This window comes from Phymastichus coffea, unplaced genomic scaffold, assembly GCF_024137745.1.
Source record: "Phymastichus coffea isolate CEN01 unplaced genomic scaffold, Cenicafe_Pcof_1.1 PCOF00099, whole genome shotgun sequence".
NCBI lineage: Eukaryota > Metazoa > Arthropoda > Insecta > Hymenoptera > Eulophidae > Phymastichus > Phymastichus coffea.
The window spans coordinates 745,538-769,159 of record NW_026706910.1 but is presented as its reverse complement, the minus strand read 5'-3'; the positions used below and the strand labels follow the sequence as shown (position 1 = coordinate 769,159).

Below are 23,622 nucleotides of genomic sequence, written 5' to 3'. Positions count from 1 at the left end.
GATCGTGTTCGGAGCGCGGCGCCACCTAAAACTCCTCCCTTGGGTAATGATCCTTTCACTGATAGCCCCACCAGTAGCTTATGCATCATGGCATTCTCTGTACATCTATATGTAATTACACTCGCATTATGTGCATGAGGGTGGCTCGAAAGTCGAAAGGAACGGGCTCAGCCAGCGGAAATAAATCGCTAACCTGCTCCTTTCCGCTTCGACCTTGTCTGCATAATACCATGTAGTTATACAATATTTACTCACCCCACCTCCCCCACGTTACCGCTCGCAATGCCCACTTTCAATCTTTACGCATACACATGTGTGTACACGTGCGCAATGACGACCAATTTTAGGATTTCAATTGGGTGTGCCAGTGACGTCTCGAGCAACCACGAGCACCATTTGTCATTTTATTTTCTTGAAAATCGAACAAACGCGCCGCCAAGGCGCGCGCAAGCGCAATTACAGGGGAATCGTAAAGGACGGAAGCATCTACGCAGGTCGACGCGCAGAAAGGCATGCGTGCGAAAATATGGCCGCGATAAACTTTACGATCCACTCGGCCGTTATTGCCCGCAAATACCGTATACGCAACGGACCCGTTCGCTAACGCGCGGCTCCGTAATGCGCCCTGCGTCGCGCGAGCACCGATCAAAGTCGCGTCTGCTTCTTTCGTCGCGCTCCTGTGCGAGAATGGCGTCGCGCGCTCGTCTTTCGGCAGACGAGAGAGAGAGAGAGAGAGAGAGCGGTTCGGATTCCGCGGCAGCAGGAACGAAAATTACGCGCCGTCGTTGTTTTCGCGCGCGACACGTCGCGTGTTCCTTCGTTGTTGTTTTCTTTCTTCCGATTACGCAGCCGCGTCGACCGACGATGATTATTAATCGAGGCCGAGTCGGTCGCGACGACGCCAAGTTTTGCAAAAAACGGGAATGCTATGATTATAATCTAATTGAACGCAGTCACGACGCCAAATGCTGTCGTATTCTTTTGCTCGCTTTCTTTTCGAGTTCACTTGTTACTGCACATGTCCGATCATAATTAATTTATGTGCGCCTCGATTCGCTATAATAGTTTCCATTGTTTTCATTTCGTTTCTTTCGAATTTGGGAAATCTCATTCTGCACAAGAAAAACGCGTTCTTCTTCGTCGAAAAAGTTCTCTAGAGTAACGGTCTTGAATCGCAGATGCGAGGCGGTTCTGTGAATTAGAATTCCCATTTTCTCAACCTATAAATTATGTGAAGTGTTGGTCGGAGGTACGATTATATATATATATATATATATATATATATATATATATATATATATATATATATATATATATATATATATATATATATATATATATATATATATATATATATCCGTTTAAATTTAATTTTCTAATAATCATATGATATAGACTTACAATTACAAGCTGTAATTATATCTACATACATTACAAACACTCTAGAGTCAAAAGTCAAACAAATACGAGACACTTGACACAGTTACTTGAAAGGAAAAAGTCAAACATAAACCGACAAAGCAAGGCTCTCAACGAAGTGGACAATAAGCAACCTAATTGGCTTGACATATCCGCTTTGTCGAGGCTTCGCGCAAACACAAAACGCACTTTTGCACTCGGCATGATTTCCCTATACCCTAGTGCCCTGCTCCCCCTCCCCTCAAAAAGAAAAAAAAATAATTCACTATACACAGTGCGTGATAAACGTTTGACTCCTGTAATTGATTTTTTTTGTCCATCCCCTCGGGGAAAAAGTTCTCTGTCCATACTGTGTTCCCATCATCAATCTAGCTGAGTTGCTTTTTTTTTCGTAGAAAGTGTAAATGTGTAAGAAATAGACTTTAGACACTTAGAAGAGTTTCGTTGAGAAATGTGTACGGAGCAACAAGCAAAAGAAAAATGACACGATATATGCTGTTTAGAACTAACTGCTAATTCATTAATCGGTTTGGATTTCGTTTTACTTTTGCCTATCAGCTGCTAGAGCGATTCTTTTGCAGAGTTCTGTTTCTTTTTCTATCGGCTAATCATTTTTTCCAGAATATAGAGTAGAGTATTAATAAACGACAATTAGCATTTTGTTTTCAAAAAGCTGCCAAGTGTGTCGATTTGCATACGTAGTTTATTACGTAAAAATTCAAATTGCATTTAACCATGAATTATAATTTGATGTGAAGCGTATATCATTGCTAGTGCAGCATTAATTAAAAGCGGATATTAAAAAGGTAAAATTCCATCTTTCCTTTTGTTTCTCTTTTATTTCGAATGCAAATTCCAGCTCGGAAAGATCAGGAGTAGGAAGTTTTTAAATTGTATTTACGCGCAGCTATAGCTGAAAAATTCGTTCTGTAACAATGGACGCTTTGCCATTCGAGACACGTCGTCCTCAACTAAATTAATAAACGAAATTGGTTCTACGGAGGAGCTATTGTTTCGCTTTAGGAATAAATGCGATGAACGCTGATTCGATGAAAAAGTTGGTGCTTTCTGATAGATTCCACTCCATTTCCGTCAACTTCATTTTTTCAATTTATTTTCGATGAAAAAAAGACTTTTTATTCCTTATTGCAAACTTACATTTACATGACGAACACTATTTTACTTTGCGTGTGTCCGTGTGTGCGTGTGCGTGTGTATGAAAACAAGGGATATATGCATATGTACACATGACTTATAATAATAATTCTTTTTTTAACGAGATATTTAAGTAAGTGATGTTAATAATAAGGTTCTATCTGCGTTTGTTTTCTTTGGTTGACCCTGTTACTCAATCCCATCAAAATTTGCAACTTTACCGCCAATTGAATCCGATCTTGATTGATCTCACGCTGTCGATCTGAAGAATCTGGTAAGAATCGTGTTTTGCCTTTTTCGTTTTAAAAAAAAGACCGTCCCAATTCTTTTGTTCTTTGAACTTCATTATTTCTAATATTTATCTATGAACTAACGCTTTGTCGTGCGAGTCGATGCAAAGGGAGTGTGACTGTTTTGCCTCGGTTCGCGCGATTCTCTCCGCACTTCGTTCTAATTTCTTTTGGCTTTCGTTCTACTGATAATGATTGTCACGGCTGAACGTGAATGACATACTGAAATTGGCGCGTACGGCGCTTTTGCACGTTGAGCATGCACGAAAAACACTCGCGGACCTTGAATGATTCCACCACTGAATCAAAAACAGAAGCGAGGAACGTTTCGATGTTTCGTGTTATAACACCACAGCATGCTGGTTTCTTTTTTGTAACTATGACTACACTTACAATGTACGTTTATCACGATTCATCCACTCTCTCATACACACTGTTGATCCGCAAGTTATCCAATGATAAATAACTTACTTCACGCAGACAAACTTTTTACTCCTTTCTAATTCCTTTTTTTTATCTTCTCTTTTCTATCCTCGTGCTCTTTATATCTTACCTTTAACGCATACGATAATAATACTTACATTTTAAGCAATATACTTGTACTTTTACTTCTATACATAAATTTTATAATACGAGACACAAACAAACATTTTTTTCATGATAAATCGGAAGTAAATATTTTTCGAATCTTGCAGCGTACTTTGGCACTTTTCGGAAGAAAATAGAAATGTTTGCTTCCGCATCTTTTTTACTATATTGCTTTTTCTTACTTTTCTGTAGAGTCGAAGTACAAAACAATATTTGACAAGAGCAAAATCCGTGTTTGGAATCGGCGTTTCCATCGCTAAATAAAAAGAAAAAAAATATCGTTGCAATTCGCAACCCTGTCATTCTGGTGGAAACGTTCGGCACACGAATCATTGTCTCCATTGATGTCGACACGTTCCTTTAACATATGAAAAATGAAGATTGCGTTTGAAAATGGCGTTCGCAAAACTTTGTTATCATAAACTTGAAATCGCGTAAATAACAACGTCCACTTCCATCATCAGTTACACGTCTGTGTTTTTTTTCTTTGAAACTACAAGAGCATCGTCAAATGATTTCAAGTGAAAGTTATTTGTTTCTCTCTGTTCGATACAATGTTTAAATGTCTCTAGATATCTGTTTCGTGTGCTCGATTTGACGGGGAAACTGCTCAGTAATACTTTTTTCATTTCCAAATTATTATTCTCTTCTCTATATACTATTTTCTTTTTTCTCTCTCGCACAAGTGAGAAAAAAAAAGAAAAAAAGAAAAAAATATTTGTTTTGATTTCTCATTGTCGTTACGAAAAAAGAATAAATAAATCAATAAATCAATGAATTAAAAGAGATGTAACAAAACGACTTGCAAGATATAATAATGGTTTGAGAAACGACTCACTCTCCAAGACTGTGTAATGTTTTGTACTCTAGGTAAAAGCATCGTGACGAAGAAGGGCGACGGGTCCCAAGTGAAGGAATCCACCGACAGCAGCACAACGCTCGAGGATGACGACATCAAAGGTAGGACATTCAATTTGATTGTTACGACTCCAGCTCGGCATCGGTGACTTTTGCCTTATAGTTTACGCGATATCTTTCAATTTCCATGTGACTTGCTATGAGAAAAAGAGATTTGTTCGACTACGAAGCTTCACTGGTGCAAACGCACAACTGTGACGTCACGTTTAAGATTAATTATCATGAGGTTTACAGCATACTAGGTTCTTAATTAATATATACTTTGGAGTAGGCTTCTTATACTTAGATATCAGTGAATGGTTGATTTGATGCCTTGCAATCAAGTATTTTTTTTTTTCGTCCGAAGCTTAGAAACAGTAGAGCATTTGCCAAGGAAAAGAGCGGTTTTAAGTAAAAACAAGCAAAAGAACAAAAAGAACATAAAAGAAAGAAAACGAAGATTGGCAACTCTTCTGTCGGCGATGCAATAAAAGACCTCGAGATCTCTGTCGCTCCACTATATATACTACTGCGTAACAAAAGTCTTGTCTTTCTCGATATATCTGTGACTACTGCATATTTACCGTACGTCAGCAGGGCTGTGTAAATCTATCCCTCGTTGTGCATCACCTATCTTTCGTAGGCGTCATATGTATCTAACGGCAACATCTTAACCACGTCCACGGGCGTTAACGAACAGGAGGAAATAAACGTTGTCATTTGTCGGCTATCAATCGCATTTACTCCACACTCTACCGATACTTGTAATCGTAATTAATGTAATAACTGTGACCTTGCTGTAATGGTACTGTTCTCTCTCTCTATCTCTCTTTCTCTCCAGATCGAACTTGATCGAACACGTGTATATCAGCTACGTAGCTTCCATCCCAACCATTGCTTATACATTAGTTCTGTACCAAAGCACAGCCGTGTACTTCGTTTACGTTGCGCCTGTCTCTCTCACTCGCTCGCTCTCTCGCTCTCTCTCTCTCTCTCTCTATCTCCCTTCCTCCGTCTCGCGCAGAAAACGAAGCAGGGCAACGAACGCCTCCTCCTCCGCCCAAAAACCTGCACGCTGTTTGCACGCTGCGACTGTTGTGGCGAGCACGCTTGCCTTCAATTTCACTTCTCGCTCGTTTCTCCACTCTCCCCGGCGCGCCACCGTAGCTTTCGCCGCCTCATCGTGCGATCCCGATGTTACGCCCGACGCAACGTGCGGACGACCGCGAAAAGAAGGCTCTCGGTTCGCGCCACGCACACGACAAAAGCTCTGCTAGTCCCTGATCTGTTCACGACTCCTCGCAGCTCGCAAATGGTCTGTCTCTCTTCCATCGTAGCTCCTGTCGTATCCTCTCTACCATCGAAACTCCTCAGTAATATTAACTGTAGAAAACGGGTACGCGGCACCTTTTCTCTTTTCTTTTTTTTTTCTGGGCTATACAGGCTGACGTAATTAAGCGATGAATTACCTTGGATCATTATCCTGTATGTAATTGACTAGTATCTAATTTCTCTATCCCCTCTAATGATAGAAACGATGCTCACAAATCCATAACACGTAGTTGAAACGTAATCTATATCAATATATTTGATCGACATGCACGCATACGAATCGATAGCGAAGTAAAACGCTGCCCGGTTTACTGATTGTATCATCACTATAGCCGTGGATTATCGGTCAGTTGTTTTAATTTGCTGTTCGTTTGTCAAACAAAAAGAACGACTTTAATGTGGATTCGATGCTTTGCGAACAAAAAAGAAGAATTATATAAAAAAGAAAATCACTGACCACCATCAAAGGTTACGATATTATGGTACATCTTTATGACCACTATTCTGTACTATTTTATCATCACCATCAACTGTGAGATAAGTAAAAATTGCGTGGATAGTTAAAATAATCGTAGTCATTTACTCACTCTCTCTGTTTCTCTGTTTTGATTAACTATAGCATTCGTCACTTGTGTATCTAACGAGTTTCGCATACAGCAACGCGCCTGCGCGTTGAAAAATTTGATAGCAAGGTCAGCACATAGTACAAAACTTTTTATACATTTCTTAGCGGCTCGCTTTGAAAAAAGGACGCAATTTTCGTCGTTCCAGTGTCACGTCCTTTTTTCAACAGCCATATACAGACGCCTTTTTTAATCTTACTAATTTATAACCATTATTCTCCTTTAATAATGCGCATCTCTTCGTCATTCTTTCAGCTTATTACTAAACTCAAATTTTTATGCCTGTCCTATAATTTTATACGAAATCATTTGGTCTACTAATTTTGTCTAGCTATAACACAATAACTCAATAACGACGTGTACTTTTCAAAATTACTAACACTTAGAACGTGTACATAGATAATGGGGCTTCGTTGAATAGATTGTGTACAGTCCATTAGGGGCTATAGCTCGTAGATTGAGTGTGTATATTTGACGTTTATATGTTTTTAATTTTTTTGTCTCAATATAAATAAAATTAATCTAGGAGGAGGGCGAATAACGTTATGGAATTAAATAAATCACCTTTCTCGCTTACGTAGACAGACAATGATACTCAATCGGGTATATCGTAACACTTGCTACTTTTCTTTTATTTTTTACGATTATTCAATCGCTTTCCTCGACTTATCATTCACTATATCCTGCATTTTTTCTATATTGAACAATTCTCTTTCACGTTTTCACCGTATTTATCAATTGCTCACTATATATTCCATAAATGCCTTATCTGCTCGACACACATCCGCTTCGTTCGAAGTATGAATAATTATAGCCGTAGATAGCGGCAAATTGGCACTGGCTGTTAATTGTCCCGAGCAGACATGGCATTTATACTTATATTGTCACCAATTTATACTATTTATTCTCTCACATTCGGTTGATATAGCTTCGTGTAATCCCCTGTTTTGCCAACAACAATCCGGTTAATCCATCAGTAAATATATTTACGTATGATTTTTTTCATTTATATGTGTAGTGCGTAAAGAAACGTTAATATATATCTATATTTTTTTTTTTTTTGAGAAATAAGTAATACATTGAGTTGAATAAAAACATTGAGTTGACTTTATGCACCATTTATCAACATCACGTGTCCGTGTAGTCCGGTGTTATGGATTTCTGAACACCAGATTTCTTATCGTCTGATTTCCATGTTGCCCGCTCTATTATCTTCTTTTTGTTATACATGGCCCTTCGTCCTGCTTGCTCTCACACCTCTGCATTGTTACCGAGCTTTAATTAACGCAGCATCGTTTGCGTGATAATTATTACTCAAGACTTCTGCTCCCACTTTCCCCCGCCACTTTCTCTATTATTTTTCTTTTTAATTTCATTTTATAAAAACGTCGATGACGAATAATCCCTGCTATCTGTGCATCTCTTCATTATGTGCATGCGTCGCTTTCGTTTATCTTCCTTTGTTTTTTTTATTTGTGCTTTTATGTGACGTACAAAGTTTGATGAAAATAGTTGATTGCAACTCAAATTCCAAAAAAAAAAAAAGATTTATATTTGAAAAAAGTAACTTGTATGATTATATTTCCTTGCATACTTTATCGACAAATCAAATTTAGTGCATCGATCTTACTGCATGAGCTTCTTGTATTGCTTACGAATCCCGAATGTAAAAAGACTTGTTGTTATCAAAGTAATGTTAGCCTATAAAACTATATGATAATTAAACTTTGAGCCATACTTATATTATACTGTGTCACGAACAATATTTTTGTCGACCGAAAATTTCTTTGATGCCGAATTACGTGCACAGGCTTGCAGTCGCATAGGGCTAGACTTTTGGCAAGCAAACCCGTAATTATATGACGGTAAAGGGAGATCATACAGTAATTCCATTTTTTTTTACGTCCATGTAAAAGTGCGTAGACCATATCTATACACAATTATCCGCCATATAAATGTCGTAGGACACAAAGTGGTTATCATTCATGTACGAAGCAATTGAGAAGTAATAATAAAAAAAAATAAATACATAAATAAATGCCGTCTAGTATTGGTAAACGTCATGTGTATGTGTATATGTTGTACAGAGGATAAGAAAGGCGGTGTCGACCGGAGCAGCACTGTCATTGCCAAAGAGCCCGAAGGTAAAACGAGCAGACTATAATAATCTCAACTACTAAACTAAATTTTGTGTGTGCGTGTATCTCAGCTCTTTCTCATATCTCTCTCTCTCTCTCTCTCTCTCTCTCTCTCTCTCTCTCTCTCTCTCTCTCTCTCTCTCTCTCTCTCTCTCTCTCATTTTTTCTTTCCACGTGCGTATGTCCGTCCCGACTTCCGCGAGTGACGCAAAAACAAGGAATCGTTTTACCGCGTGGCTTCCATTAGCTTGATTGCCTCCCCGCGGGCGCGAGCCTCGCCGACCCCACGTCCGCACCGGCGAGGCTCGCGCGCTCGAGGTCGCTTCGTTCGCGCCGTTTTTGCCCTGGTCCGATCGCGCTGGCCGGCGGGCGTCGCGCGTCGACCAATTCGGACGGACAACGACGGGAGGGCGGAAACGAGGAAGCGAGAGGGGCTCGAAGGAGAGCCACCGTGGAGCGAGCGACCAGCCGGCCGCAGCTGCGAGCGCGACGCCCGGAGGCCAGCCCGTGGCGAGTCCGCGGAGACCGGCGGCGATCCGAAGCGAGGCTAACCCACCACTAACCAAGAGCCGCGTGCGGCGTGTGAAAGGTGTGAGTCGTGCCCTTAACCGCAGCATCGCACTCGCGCGAACTAACGCAACGCTGCTAATCCGAAAGCGGACGATGCCAAGGTGGCGGGCGGCACTGATATTTTCGGCTAATCTGTCCGCCGCCGAAATAACTGCTCGCCGTGCGCGTCCGCGACGGCGCTGCGCCAGATAGCGCATAGACTCGCGCCAGCGTAGTCGCTCGCGCGCGCGGTCCGCGAAAGCTTCCGCGCGAGGAGAGAGGCCGAGCGAGGTCGCCGTGCGCGTTTCGACGATGTCACTGGCAGCAGCCTCCAAGCAGCAGCAGCAGCAGCAGCAGCTGGACAGCCGTGAGTCTCTCGCTTGCCGCGTAGCGCCTGTGTGTTGTGCCAGCGCCTGCGGGGCCAAAGCTCGCGCTCTCTCACGACCATGAACCTGCCGCAGCGGCCTACGGCTCGCAGGGGACGCCGCCGAGCAGCCCCGCAGCCGTGGCCTCGGTGTTCTCCAGGGCGATCGGCGCGGCGCAGGCGCACCGGCAGCAGATCCAGCAGCAGCAGCAGCAGCAGCAACAGCAACAGTCGCCGCCGCCGCCGCCGCAGCCGCCCGGCAGTCCGCTGAGCATCGTCGCGGCCGTTCTCTTGCAGAGCGCACAAGGTACGGGCGTCGCGCTGCCGCTCGCTTGCGACCCGATCCCCGTTTGACCTCGCGCGCTAACACGGGCCTTGCGTTTCGCCGAGCCCCGCTTCCGCCGCCCGCTAACGGCCGCAGTGTCGCGCCGGTCCCACGCAGCCCGGCGGAGTGCGGCCGCGCCGCTTCCACGGCGAGCTCGACCGGTAAGCTGTGTGTGCGTGTGCGAGTGCGCGCGTGTGCCAGACACCTGTCAGCCCTGCCGCCGCCGTCCCTCGTTCTCCCTTTTGCGTGCGACTCCCGGCGTGGGCGTTCGCTCGGCTCTACTCATCGGCCAGCCAGCCTCCGTCACGCCCCGTCGCGAGCAAGTCTGTGTGTGCATTGGATCTGTCGGTTCCTAGACTTCTTCCTCCTCCCTTGTCCACGGCACCTCGCTACTTGGCTGATGCGTACACTGTTGTTGCTGTTTGCAAACGAGGAACACAAAGTAAGATTATGTATTGCTTCGCTTTTCTGCCGCAGTAACATGTACAACCCTTTAATTTCCAACTCTTTTTTGCTCTTCACTCTGTATTTATCTATCTTTGTATATTGTATTGAATATAACCTCCCCGGCAAGGCTAGCGACGCAGGGCGAAATAGAGAAAGACACGGAACAGTAAGGACCTCTGCGCATCCGTCGACTGAATATTCATTCGAAGCGACAAACGAATGATCAATGAACAGCATGAATATTCAGAGAGAAAAGAAAAACCGCGCTTGACCAACGAAATAAATAAATAAATAAATAACAGAAATAGAACCACGAGAACGGAAAGGTCGAACATTCGGAAGAAATTGTTTTGTTTTGTTTTTGTAAGAGGAAAGAAACGTCTCTGGATTGGTTGGTTTGCATGCCCGTTACTGTTTGTTTTCTCTCTCTCTCTCTCTCTCTCTCTCTCTCTCTCTCTATCTATCGGCAAGCAGCGGGTGGAGGCGGCGATACGAGCAGCGGCAGCAGCAGCAGCAACAGTAGCCAGAACAGCCAGGGAGGCGTGTCGCCGCTCAACCCATCGGCGTCGATGGTTAACCCCAGCGACAGCACCCGCCAGGTGGCCACCTCCAGGCGACAGAGCTCGGCGAGCACTGGTCTGTACACCTCTCTCTCTCTCTCTCTCTCTCTCTATCTCTCTCTCTCTCTCTCTATCTCTCTCTCTCTCCTTCCCTCTCTTTTTAGCGACACTGCGCTCTTATCCGCTCACTTCCTGTGTTACGTTCCTCTGTGCGCGGTTTACCAGAGAAAGCTCGTCGACTACTAGAGCGCGAGAGGATTCGCGCGTTCGTCGCCGAGCTTTCGCGAAGGATGGCGATACGGATCCCCGCTTCTCCGGGGCTATCGTCTCGCGATCCTGCCAATGTTTGACGAACCGCCGTTACATTTTGACAATTATTTTGGCATGTCCATGTGTCACTGTCTCATCGAGATTATTCGCTCTTTGCATTCACGTTTGCGTACACGTGACCGAGCGTTCGAAGCCCGACGAGCCGTGAAAAGAGAGCCTGGTCGTTGGGCTTTGGATCTCGGACGGATACTCACGCATACTCACACACACACACACACACACACACACACACACACACACACACACACATGCATGCATACAAAAAAATGGAATTTGCATGCTGAAACAAAGTGTGTTCTGCGCTTGTACGTTGCATGTGAACCTCTGTGCACACAACCTCACCAAATCAAAAACGCACGCTCTCTCTCGCTCTCTCTCACTCTCTCACTCACTGTCCATCGAACCGATGGCCACCGCCCTCACCGCCGACGACAACGACGGCGACGACGACGACGACGACGTTAAAAAACGCACGCTCATCACCGAACGCAGAGCCGGAAGGTCCGAGCCACCAGCCGGGCGGCTACGTGCAGCTGGGCCACGGCACGCAGGAGGACGGTAAGAAGGTTAGCGCCGGCAGCAGGAGGGTGTCGGCGGGTCGCAGCGCCGAGGCCGCCGACACTTGCTGCTCGCTCGGGCGCTGCTCGCTCGCGTAGACCGCGCGCGTGCCAGAGTCAAGAGGGCGCCGATCGAGTTTGGTGGGCACAACGCAACGTAGGACCCGCACGAGGAGTCGAGCATGCTGCTCGTCTCCAAACTCCACTGTCGCGCGTCTGCATCCCGTCTCTCATTCCCAACCCCCAACCCCCTCTCCCAGCTCGGAGTGCTTACGAACGTTGGCGACGAGACGTACCTACTGTACGCGACGGGGTTGCGATGACGACGTACCGGAGGATTGTATCAAACGTAGGAATAAGCACGTCGACGAGAAGTTGCACTTGTATATGTACGTTCGCAGACGAGGAACCTTGTGCTTTGGTGTACGACACGCGCGTATAGCTGTACGACGTCGATCACCTTGTGTCAGTTTGTGTAACGAGTCGCTGGAGTCGACAAAAGAACAAGAAGAAAGCAATAAAAATACAAGGCTTGACGCAAAGTCTCGCGTTACATCATATCTTCCTGCCCCGGCTCTTCGTACAGCGCTAGTCACTTGTAGAAGCCTCGCAGTTTTCGGGAGTCTCGACCGAGGCCCAGCGGCAACTCGCTCTCCGCAGGAGCAGTCATTGGCGCGCGCGCGAGGCACGATTTACACCTTTCTGGAGCGGCGAACGAACGTTCTCGGCGAGGTCGCCAGGGGCGGACTCTCGATCGCTCGACGACGAGAGAGAGGTTTCGCGCGGTCGTCTTTCTGCTCGCCTTCACCTCCTCGGACAGCCGGCTCGCAGTGGCTGCGCTTCCCGGCTCTTCTCGTGCACGACGGCCGAGTTATACGCTTGCCGGCCTCCCGATCGGCTGGACCGGAGAGTTTTCATTGCAAACCCGAAGTGGAACGTCGAGCGAGAACGGAGACACTCGCGAAATGGGAGAAGCGCCGGGAATCGGTTGGAGCGATTCGGCACGTCTCTCGTCCGCCAAATTGTACGTTCTCCGCGTCTCTCCCGTGTCTCGTCGTCGCATTGCCACGCTGAGGCCCCGAAGTATGCATAGCACGTACGCAACAGCGAATAGCGTCGACTGTCCGAAGGAAGTGTCTGCTTGATATTGTCCGTATATGTGTCAGCCCGATGAGAGACGATGATATGAGTTCGGCGCGTTAAAACAGTTTTTTAATGATATTGCTTGTAGACATACGAATCGTCTGTCCTATCAAGACCTGCAGCCAGCTCTCAACGAACTCGCAGTGCTCAGGTAATGCGTCCTCATTCCGTAGAACATTTTTAGTGTCAACACCCACATTTATATATATATATATATATATATATATATATATATATATAGCAGGCCACGTCCTACCATATATATACTTTATAAATATACATGAATTATTATTTTTTCATTAACAAATTGTTTTATTTTTTATAAACACACATTGTTTGAGTTTTATCACCTTCTTTCCTTTCATTCTTTTCTTTTTTTCTTTTAATTTACGTTTACATTGATCGACGTACGATTATTCTTATTTGAACTTGTTTATTATTGGCTCTCTTTAACAACGTTGCGCGCAAGTTTTTTTTTCAATTAACTAATTAACTTGTTTGTACTTGTGCACTCGTTTGATCCTCTCTTTTTATACATACGGTTTTTGACCCTTTCACACATTGGCCGTGAGAAAATTTCAAGCCAAACTTTTTCGTTTCCTGCAAGCCCCTTAACAATCAACAAGTTTTTCTTTAGATCGAAATTGTACGTGCTAACCTCATTTCGGAGAATATTGATTACGAGTTACTTTCTTTGTAAAGTGTTCCATTGTTTGTTTGTTTGTTTTGTTTTTTATCAACTATATGCATTTACACGCACGTAATTTACTGAGAAAAAATGACGACTTTTTTTTGACGATAATCACTGACTTGATTTTGAATCTCACCGACAAAGATTTACAAATAGATGGTTGATATGGTGGTGGTCAATGGTTGATATGGTGGTGGTCAAAATAGTCATATAGTGACGCTTTTGAAAAGATAAAAGACAAAAAGGATTTGTCAATCGTAACGAGAGAGAGAAAAGCAGGAAGTGAATAGAGGAAAAAAAGAAAAGGAAAGAAAAGACGAAAGTAAAGAGGGCAAGTATATGGTGGAATAAGTAATACAAGTAACGACTTGTCTCTTCGATCGGTAATCGTGGACGAAGCTACGTGTATTTCACAGTAGTCAGCACAACGGAGAACGTGCAAGCAAAAGAGCAGCCGGTAGTCACAGACTCGTCCATGCAAAGCAGCTCCGGAGCGCCGCGGAAGGGCAGTTGCACAGTCAAGTATTTGGTTCTTCTCGCGCCTTCGCGCCTTCGCGCCTTCGCGCCTCTTGTTTCATTGTGCTCGAGAGAAAGCAAACGAAAGAAACGTGCACGTGGCTGCTGTGCTGTGCGACGTTGTTTGATCTTGCCTCGCTCGTCAGCGATCGCAAGCCGAGCAAAAAGGCGGCGATCCGCGAGAAAAGAGCAGAAAAACAAAACGTAACGACGACGGCATAAGGAACAAAAAGAAAACGAGAAAGAAACGCAGGGAGCGACGAGCGAGTGTACAAATGTCTGATAGTTTTCCTATTGACGCTTTGCAGCTCGACGCCAGGAGATCATCAAGATGACCGAGCAGCTCATCGAGAGCATCAACACCGGCGACTTCGAGGCGTACACGTGAGTCTCTCTCTGTTTTCACGCGACCTCGCGCTCGGCCGCGATCGTTGCGAATCAGCTTCAAGTTGGTCACACGGCACGGCGACGCTCAGGAGTTTACGCGCAAAAGTGTCAAATAATCGAGTGCGACGTGTGCGGACTTTCGCGAAAGTTTAATTCGGCCTCAACTTTCAATGGCCACGCAAATTAGTCACAGAATCCAATTTCACGGCTCTAACGACATTTGGAAATTATTAGCATGCGCGGATTGCCATCGCTCGGTCGATTATTTGTTGCGTCGCGAAACATTTATTTTAACAAATTATAACAAATGTGTTCTCGCGTTGTTGGTCAAATTAGTTTGTTCGCTTTCGCGAAGATACTCGATACTCGATACTCGAGGAAATATTAGCACGTAAAACGCGAAAACGTGCTTGTCGAATTGGCGACTGCAGCGCAACGAACGAAGAATGCGGCGTCGTAACGATGCTCACGAGCAAACAATTAATTTTGCAGGAAAATCTGCGATCCCCACCTGACCGCGTTCGAACCGGAGGCTCTAGGTAATTTGATCGAGGGAATGGAATTTCACAAATTTTACTTTGACAATGGTAATTATATCTTGTTTGCATTGCACACTTTCATCAAACGCCGCAAAGCACCGTTCGACGAATCAAGTTATAGATGTACGCTTAAATCGCCTCTGCGACCTCTTGAGTTTTCTTTTTCTCTCCCCTCCGATTCATTTCACGGGCTTCTTACGCTTTTCTCACGAACTCCTTTGCCCGTCGAAGAAGCGGCGTCCCTTCGTTACTTTGAAAAGTTCTGTTTCCGCCTTTAAACGCACCTCCTTAATTATCGTCCCGACATGCTTTGCACTCTGTCCCGCAAAGTTTTTAACGCAAGTGCGCGATGCGGCTTACGTAATTCAGAGCGGCGCTTTCGACGGAAAGCAGGCCGACGCGAATGCACGAAGCATCGCGTCCGCCATTCCGAGACATGCGAATTTGACGCAAACGAAAAACCTTGTGTGTTTGGGTGGAAAAGTAGTGCTCGGGAAGAACTGCAAGGCGGTGAACACGACGATCCTGAATCCGCACGTTCACCTGCTCGGCGAGGATGCGGCTTGCATCGCCTACGTCAGACTCACCCAGTACATGGACAAGTGAGTACACGTCTCATGAATAAGATCCGTAAAGCGGCGCGCGGCTGTCGGTGTGCGCTCGTCGGGCTGCGCTTGGTCAATATTTGCCTTTGTCAAGCTCGCCTCTCGAAAGGCGTCGTTTCGCTCTTTCCTCATTCTCGTCCTCGTTTGTCTTTGCCTTGGAGAAAGTTCGTTAGGGACGTTGATGGGCTCGCGATCGAATTGTTCGAGTGCACGAGGTCGGGCGTCGGTCGGGCGTCGGTCGGGCGTCGGTCGGGCGTCGGTCGGCTTCTTAATTGGCTCAGTTACTCGTCGCCGCTCGCGGCAATGTGCGCATACCGCGACTGCAGCTCGGCCGGGAGTTCCTCGGTGTGACCGAGCGCTTTCTGTCGCAGACACGGCGTGGCGCACACCCAGCAGAGCGAGGAGAGCCGAGTCTGGCACAAGAAGGACAACAAGTGGCAGAACGTGCACTTCCACCGGTCGGCGGTCACGGGCCCCTCGCCTTTCGTCTTCAACAAGTAAGCTGGCCAGCGAGCGCAGCGGAACACCTCCTTCGCCATCTCCGACCACCGCCATCAGCATCGCGCAACTCAAGTTTGTCCGCGCAGCGGACAAGCGACCACAACAGGACAAACTCGGTTTCACGCTCTCCTTCGTTTTCGTTCTCGTTTCAGCCTACTCATCCTCTAAGAGCACGCCCGACGCGCATATTCTAATTCTTTCGTAGCTAGACAAGCTGACAAATACGCAAACAGACAAACAAGCAAACAAACAAATACAGAAAAACAAGGGTACGGGAGGGGAAGAGGGAATCGCCTTAGATAACAAACAAACAAAAATAACCGACCAACGTGTGCCAGCATTGATGACCGTGTGTGTACTAGGGTCTCTTCGTCCCGGGTCCTCTACTCAAGACTGCACTCAACAAAAAAATAAATAAATAAAAAATAATAAAAAAAGAACAATTTCAATGAACCAGCTCGTCTTATATCTCGTCGTCTTAATCTTTAGGTAACTACAATTGTATTCGGAGCGAGGAAGGAAGCGAGAAAAAGTCGCACCGTCGGCAAAACTGACAGAGAGAGGGACATAAGAGAAAGAAAACAAGCAAAGCTCTTTAAATCGAAAGTATTATGTAATCACACACGCGGCTAAAGAGACACCTCCGACTTGAAGAACCGGACCAATCGTCAGCGTTCCTCAACTGTTCCGCACTTATTTAGAGCCGACTTTGTAATGTCACACGCGTACACACACACGCGCACACAAGCGCGCGATTACACGTACGCGCAGAGAATCTCGATTTACTCGTACGATTCTCATTGGCGATCTGCACGCTATTAGGTCGCGCGCAAGACAGAAGCGCGTCTGTGTGTCAAGGTTTATCGTAACTTTAAATAAAGAGCTGCGCTTCTCGAGCTTTTTCTACCTTTTTAGAATAATTAAACTAAACGAAAATACAAGGTGGAAAGTTTTGTGTGTCGATCACGCCATTTTTTTCTCTATATCTCACGCGTTGTAACACACGCACACACACACACACACACACGCACACACACACACACACACACACACACACACACACACACAATGAACCAACGCGTCGTTATCCTATATCAATTTTTCAAAGAAACAGTCAAGTTCAAATATATATACTGCTAACGAATAGACTACTGTCACTTTACAATGAAGAGTCGCTTCGATATAAAACGATGATTGATTATTGTCTACTGAAAACATAGAGGAGAGTGTGTTGTACAGATGGAACGGTTTTCCAAATCTTCCACGCGTCGACTTGTGTAATTGTTTTCTTTACTTTTATGTTGGTTCTCCTTCGATTTACGTTCTATTGCTCATTGTAAAAGGCACACCAACAAAAAATAAGCCGTCATAGATGTGTTTGCGTTATATATATTTCTATAATAGCATAGGCGTATGTCTCGTAATCGTACTTACGTAGGATAAAAGAAAGCGAATGCGGTGATTGTATTGCGCTCTGCTGCTACTGCTGCTTTTTAATCGATCGCAGCTCATCGACAGGAAGCAGACAGGCAAACAAGTAAACAAAATAAAATTAAAGTTAAACAATTGTATCGCACTGCGTAAGCTCATAACCTCACCTTGCAACAGAATTACACCTCCGCGAATGTATATGTACATACATATGTTCGAGTGTGAAGAAGGCAAAGGAGGCAAAAGATGAATAAAAAGAAATTGGAGAAAAGCAAGCGCGTGACTGCTTCTCGTGCGATTGTGTGAAAATAAAAGCATAGCCAGCGATGCGGACGCTTTTTCTTCTGGACAGGGCTGAAGGCGAAGGAACGAGCTGAAAAGCGCGCGATTGCTCCGAAAGCGAACCTCAAAAAATGAATAAAGAGAAAAGAGAAAAGAGAAAAGAAAAAAGAAAAAAAAAACGAAAAAAAAGAAAAAAGTCTCACTGTATCGCGAAGCCGAAACGACGAATTTGCGCTCGCGTGCGCTCTCTCTCTCTCTCTCTCTCTCTCTCTCTCTCTCTCTCTCTCTCTCTCTCTCTCTCTCTCTGTCGTAATCTCTCCCTTTATATGATTAATGTTATATAAATACATATGGATTTTCATTGTAAGAGGATGAGTCGCTCTCGGGGTGGCAAACGCGTTGTGCCGCGTGAACACGCATTATTATACGCATTTACTTTCCGAAGCAAGGCGACGAACATGCACGATAAGGAAAAAACATTGATAGTCTCACAGCAGCAAGAATGGGGAAAAAAATACGATGATGATAATTTGATGATGATCAGCGGAGGCATTAAACGATTTAGATTGAATTTTTATCGAATTTAAGTCACTAAGATATGAATCTTTCTACACGTTCGTACATCCTTTACTATAGTGTGTAATAACTAAGTCTCCATCTAAGTAAGAGAAAGATTAAAAGGACATTTTTTCGCGATCGTATATATATTATATATAAATATATAAATATATACATATTAAATAGAAGAAACGAGCACTACGATGACGGTATGATTTAATATATTTGAGACGCGAGAGTAATATATGATATAAGTATAAATAATATATATATATATATATAATATAAATATAAATATAATTAAGGTAAAATTAAAAGTTATATAAATATAGTTATTTCTACTATTCTGTAATTCTTCGCTTCTACGTGTGATTGTTGTATAAAGTATTTGCTATTAATTTTCCTCTCAGAATTATTATACGCGTTATACGATTATATTGTCATTATTATGACCATATTATATACTGTTATTCTCTGTCATCATCATTGACATTGCAATTTTACTATTACCGCCAACACCACTGCGCTTAATAAGCAAATATCATTAGGTCGTTTTTAACATTGTAATAACGAAACAAAGCAAGAATCATTGAGAATCCAAGCAGCTCCATTTAACAAATATCAGGCTTAATAGACCAACATAATCAACGGATGAGGCGATTGTTGTGTACTTAGACAAATATATAATGATTTTTTGTCATTTCGTTTTCCGTTCACTATAGATATTCATATACACATAAAGGACGTTTCATTCGTTATGCCGAAATTAAGCTTCTTGATATTACTTTTATTATTACCGATGTTCTCTCTCTAAAGTTAAAGTTTTTAAAATATTCGATGGATGCGAGCGCAGACACGAAGGAGGCAAGCTGGTCTCGTGCTTAGGTGAGGGGCGAAAGAATAATCAACTTGTTTCTTCTTGTTATCATTGAAGTCAAAGAAAAATTTAACTATTGCGAGGCGTCGAGTCAAGCTCTCGGCTCAAAGTTCGTGCTCTTCGAAATTCGCGAACAGATTTCGAGACGGCGCGCTCCAGGAGACGCCTCTCGATACTGCTCACTTTTCGAATTCTGTTTTTCTCTACCTCTGTCTATCCGACGCCAAGTATAAATAATTAAAATGCAAAAAATATATTATATATATATACATACATACATACATACATATACATATATATATATATATATATATATATATATATATATATATATATATATATATATATATATATACGAGTATAATAAAAGGTAAAAAAAATGATGGTCGTTGTCTTGGATTCAATGTCGTAGATTTAAGTTTTCATGTGTCTACTTGGCGTCGACAAAGGCTTTCAGTTTAGCAGAGCTTGAGTCTTGATGATCCGCCGTCGCCGACGAGATTGAGATATTTAATATTATGGGTGTGCGCCACTTGTTAAGGCTCAGGGCTTTAATGTATTACCTGTCGCGTCTTCGTGAAAACAGACAACCACACTAACTATACGAAATTATCACTTTTAAAGAAAATTTAACTTCTTAACGAAAAAAAATGTAATATGAAATACCAAACACAAAAAAATTAGAAAAAAAAAATTAATTAAAAAACTCGAATAAATTAAATAATTATTGTCAAATTTAAATAAATATTTCATGTATTCAGAATACTAACAGAACATCATACAATTACAATAGTCTTTCATTATTATTGTTATATATAAACAAAGCTGTCCTTTATATATATATATATATATATGTATGTATGTATGTATGTATGTATGTATGTATGTATGTATGTATATATATATACACACATTGTAGAACTACTTTGCAATAAAGTTCTGACAAGCAGTTGAAAAGAAAACCTTCCAAAACTTTACAATCTTCACAGCTTTCTTTTGACAAATTTTTCCTTCTCATTCTCGCAATTTGATTTCTCGAGAATACATTAAGAGGTCAATCCAGTGCTTTTTTTATGTTCCGAGGCAAAAAATTAATAACGAAGTAAAAAGATGAAACTTTCAAAATTAACGTACACATCGAGATGAAATGAGACGAAAATTTTCATATGGACATCGACGTTCTGCACTCACTGTTTGGCCTAAACCACAGTTGTTATTTGTTTGCATTCAATTTAAGATTGATAATTAATATCCGCACTATATATGATGAAAACCCATTAGAGTCGTTTACAATCTTGGCAAGGTAAACCGAAACAAAACAAACAAAACATGCATCGTGGTACAGGATAATTGACGAGTGGTGAAGTTTTCTGAAAAAAAAATCTCTTTTTATAAAGCAATACTCATGTCTCCTTTTGATAAAGATTACGACGTAGAACGATAATCTTGATAATATTGAACTATGCACTCCAGGTATATAGATATTATATCGTTCGATGTCGAACTAAGTATACCCTCGCAAGATATCTAACATTGGGAGGTAATTCCATGGAGTATATAAAAATAAAGAAGCGTGCTGCCGTAACGTAGTTCATAAATTCGCATTGATAAAACTTTTTCCAAAGGAGAAGACGATATCAGAGTAAAATAACGAAATAAGTAAAGACGAGAGAGCAACTTTTTGAGAATTGAGCTTAAACCTATATAACGACTAAATGATTTACAATTTCCCATATCAATCACTAGCGTTAACTGTAAAACTTTATACGAACACTATATTAGCGTTTTTCCATTTGGTAACGATACTTGAAAAGGATATATAAGACTTGAGACGAGAGATTATAAAGAAAAATTTTCCATCTGCCGATCGAATTTTTCTTACTTTACATAAAATAAACGATAAACGATGAAGTAAACTGTACGTTCAAGTGTTGATAGTTCATCCGTAACATGCGTTTCGATATTTTTACATGTTTCTACGGAACGTTCTCGATAAGAATCGTAGGGCTACGTCGGACAAGTTCATCTAAAGAGAAAACCAAATAAGAAAAAAAAAGATAGTAATAGCCATTGTTTAACGAGAAACGAGCATAAATGCGTTGTCACTTTTATCCGTGCATAGTAGTTGATTTTTTACATAGTTGACAGATTTTAAGGTTGACGCGCCCCCACGGAACTTGAAGCATCGCTTTCTATCCCAAGCCTCACACGCGCGCAACTGGTTCCCCTACGTATTTTTTTCATTTTTATATAACACGTTCGACACGCGTCGCCAACACACACACACAGACACATAGCCATGCGCGCGCGCAGTTGTGCGCGTTAGCCACGTACGCCTAGACGTTGTTGTTATAATTTATCGAGAGACACTTGTTAATAGAATCAATCAGTTGAACTGTATGATTTGTATGTATAAACTCGGCTGCGTAGCACGGACGTCGCGTCGAATTATCGCGACGCGGGCACTTTTTTTTTTTATTGTTGACTGTGTACAATGTATTTGTTTTTACTATTACTCGGTCGATTTCACGTGCGTTTTAATGCAATTCGTTACGATGCAGAGAAGCAAACTGAAGCGGACTGCGCAAGGCAAACGCGATGCGCTCGTCGTGATCACACGCGAGAGAGGAAGAGAGAAGGGAGACGATTAGGCTGCTTCTGTTGACTTTACTCCGATCTGTTTGTTGCTTTCGGTGTTGCGACGGCAAATTACGAGAAAACGACGGTCCAACACGAAACACACGCGCGCGCTACGGTAAATTCGATGTATTGTTCCTCCGAGGGAGGCGCAGATGTGTGGAGCATTATAGCATAATTATTACAAATTGCAAAAGCCAGCCCATAATGTAATAGGCTTAGTAAGCGAACCAGCGAAAGCGCGACTACGTAGGTCGCGCGACAGCGAGTTTTAGATATCGCCACAGACGCCAGGATCTTCGTACGATGTTTATCTTCCTCGAGAATCAATCGAGCTTTTTGTGTTTCGCTATGTACTTATCTTTCGATAAATAATATATATACGAGCAGGAAGAAACAAAGGAGATCGCATATAGATAAATATGTGGAGCGAGCGAGGGCAGAGAGCACGTTTACGAACGAAAGACAGTTTATCGCGGGAGTGCTTGCGTTGCCGTTAACAATTGCCAACTAAACCAACAACCAAACATTATGAACTCTCGTCGGTATTAAATATAAAACTATTAATTATTACAAACATTATAAATTTACGATAACAATAACGATTGATTACAATTTTGTCCTAATGTTCAAAAAATAAAGATAAATCTCCATAAAAGCCACTGTCTTTGCCTTTTTATTGCCTGTCCATTGCATTTCCTCAGTAGCACCATTCTAAGTATACCGAGAGGTGAGTAATGAAATGAAAATCGATCGTTTTGTAAAATATCTGCTGGAGAGATTTTTCAATTTTTAGTAATATGTTCGATTAAATTATTGCGAGTTACGCAGATACCAAACGGTCTAGCGAATGGTGAGAAAATATTTGATAAACGGTGGTGACGCGCAATCAACATTTCATTTCCAAAAAAGTAAATCTCTTTTGTCATAAATAAAAAATGGCACCGTTAAGCCTACAGTACGCAGATTCCGAAATCATTTTCGATCGTTCTAACACTCAGAAAGCTGTGGCAAACTAAAGTTATTCAGAAAACAAGGTACCATGCAAACGGTGAACTTTGCGGGGCTTACAATTGAGATTGTTGAACTCGCAACGAATAAAAGGTAAAAGTTTTAGGACATCTGTATTAAGGCAAATGTTGCGATCAAGAAAACTTGAAAATACAACGATTTTCCCCGACTAGTTCCCTTAATATATTTGACCTATCCAAATTTGCATGAATCTTCGATCGCAGCAGCATTTCGTTCGGCTTCAAGTATTTGTAAACCGACTTGGACATAGCACATCTGTCCGTTCTGCGAATATAGCAAACATAAGCTCGTACAGCGCGTGATCCCGCTGATAAATTTGATCCTTTGGCAACGTGTCGGATGAGTTTCGCCCAAGTTTAACTAGCTGGCCAGCTAAGGGTGTGAATCTGTATGAGAACGAACGTCTCGGATGGTCGGCGCTTCACCAATCTCGATGATCGCCAAGTGCGTTAAATCCAGTTTGATCGTACCGGAATCTCTACCCTTATCCACAGCTCACGATGAGTGCCGTTCAACGAATCGCGTGCATGCCTTCGACGCGCAGACGACCGATAGTCTAGCTGCAGAGGCGATTACACTGCATATACGGCCTATCCTCCAATCCATCAGTCGCGGTGAGGAAAAGCACGCTCGACGGCCAAATGGCCGCCCCGTGGCAACTTGAGCAGATCGCACTGGACACTCGTCCAGCAATCTGGAATTTTCCGCGAGATAGCGCAGTGGAGTTCTGTTCTGCCCGCCTCTTGCTGTTAAATCAACGCTTGTGCACAACGATACCCTCATAACTCTGCTTTCCATCGGTTAACAAAACGAATACGACGAGTAACTACGATTCTCATTGAAAGCTGC

At 43.0% G+C, this 23,622-nt stretch overlaps 1 protein-coding gene across 27 annotated transcripts in view; it reads left to right on the top strand.

Annotated features, from left to right (window-relative positions):
* Nucleotides 1-17,975, top strand: part of LOC131669996 (calcium/calmodulin-dependent protein kinase type II alpha chain) — a 30,643-nt gene extending 12,668 nt beyond the window's left edge. For 2 of the 27 annotated variants that reach the window (XM_058945251.1, XM_058945252.1), the window contains exons 11-19: nucleotides 4,323-4,412; nucleotides 8,392-8,448; nucleotides 9,453-9,662; nucleotides 10,602-10,763; nucleotides 11,510-11,575; nucleotides 12,806-12,868; nucleotides 14,233-14,308; nucleotides 14,804-14,898; nucleotides 15,827-17,975. In XM_058945251.1, the coding sequence (XP_058801234.1) occupies nucleotides 4,323-4,412; nucleotides 8,392-8,448; nucleotides 9,453-9,662; nucleotides 10,602-10,763; nucleotides 11,510-11,575; nucleotides 12,806-12,868; nucleotides 14,233-14,308; nucleotides 14,804-14,898; nucleotides 15,827-16,161 (1,154 nt within the window). In that variant the 3' untranslated portion in view covers nucleotides 16,162-17,975. The other 25 variants (XM_058945276.1, XM_058945277.1, XM_058945278.1 and 22 more) reach the window with 22 other exon arrangements.
* Nucleotides 17,976-23,622: the final 5,647 nt, after the last annotated feature.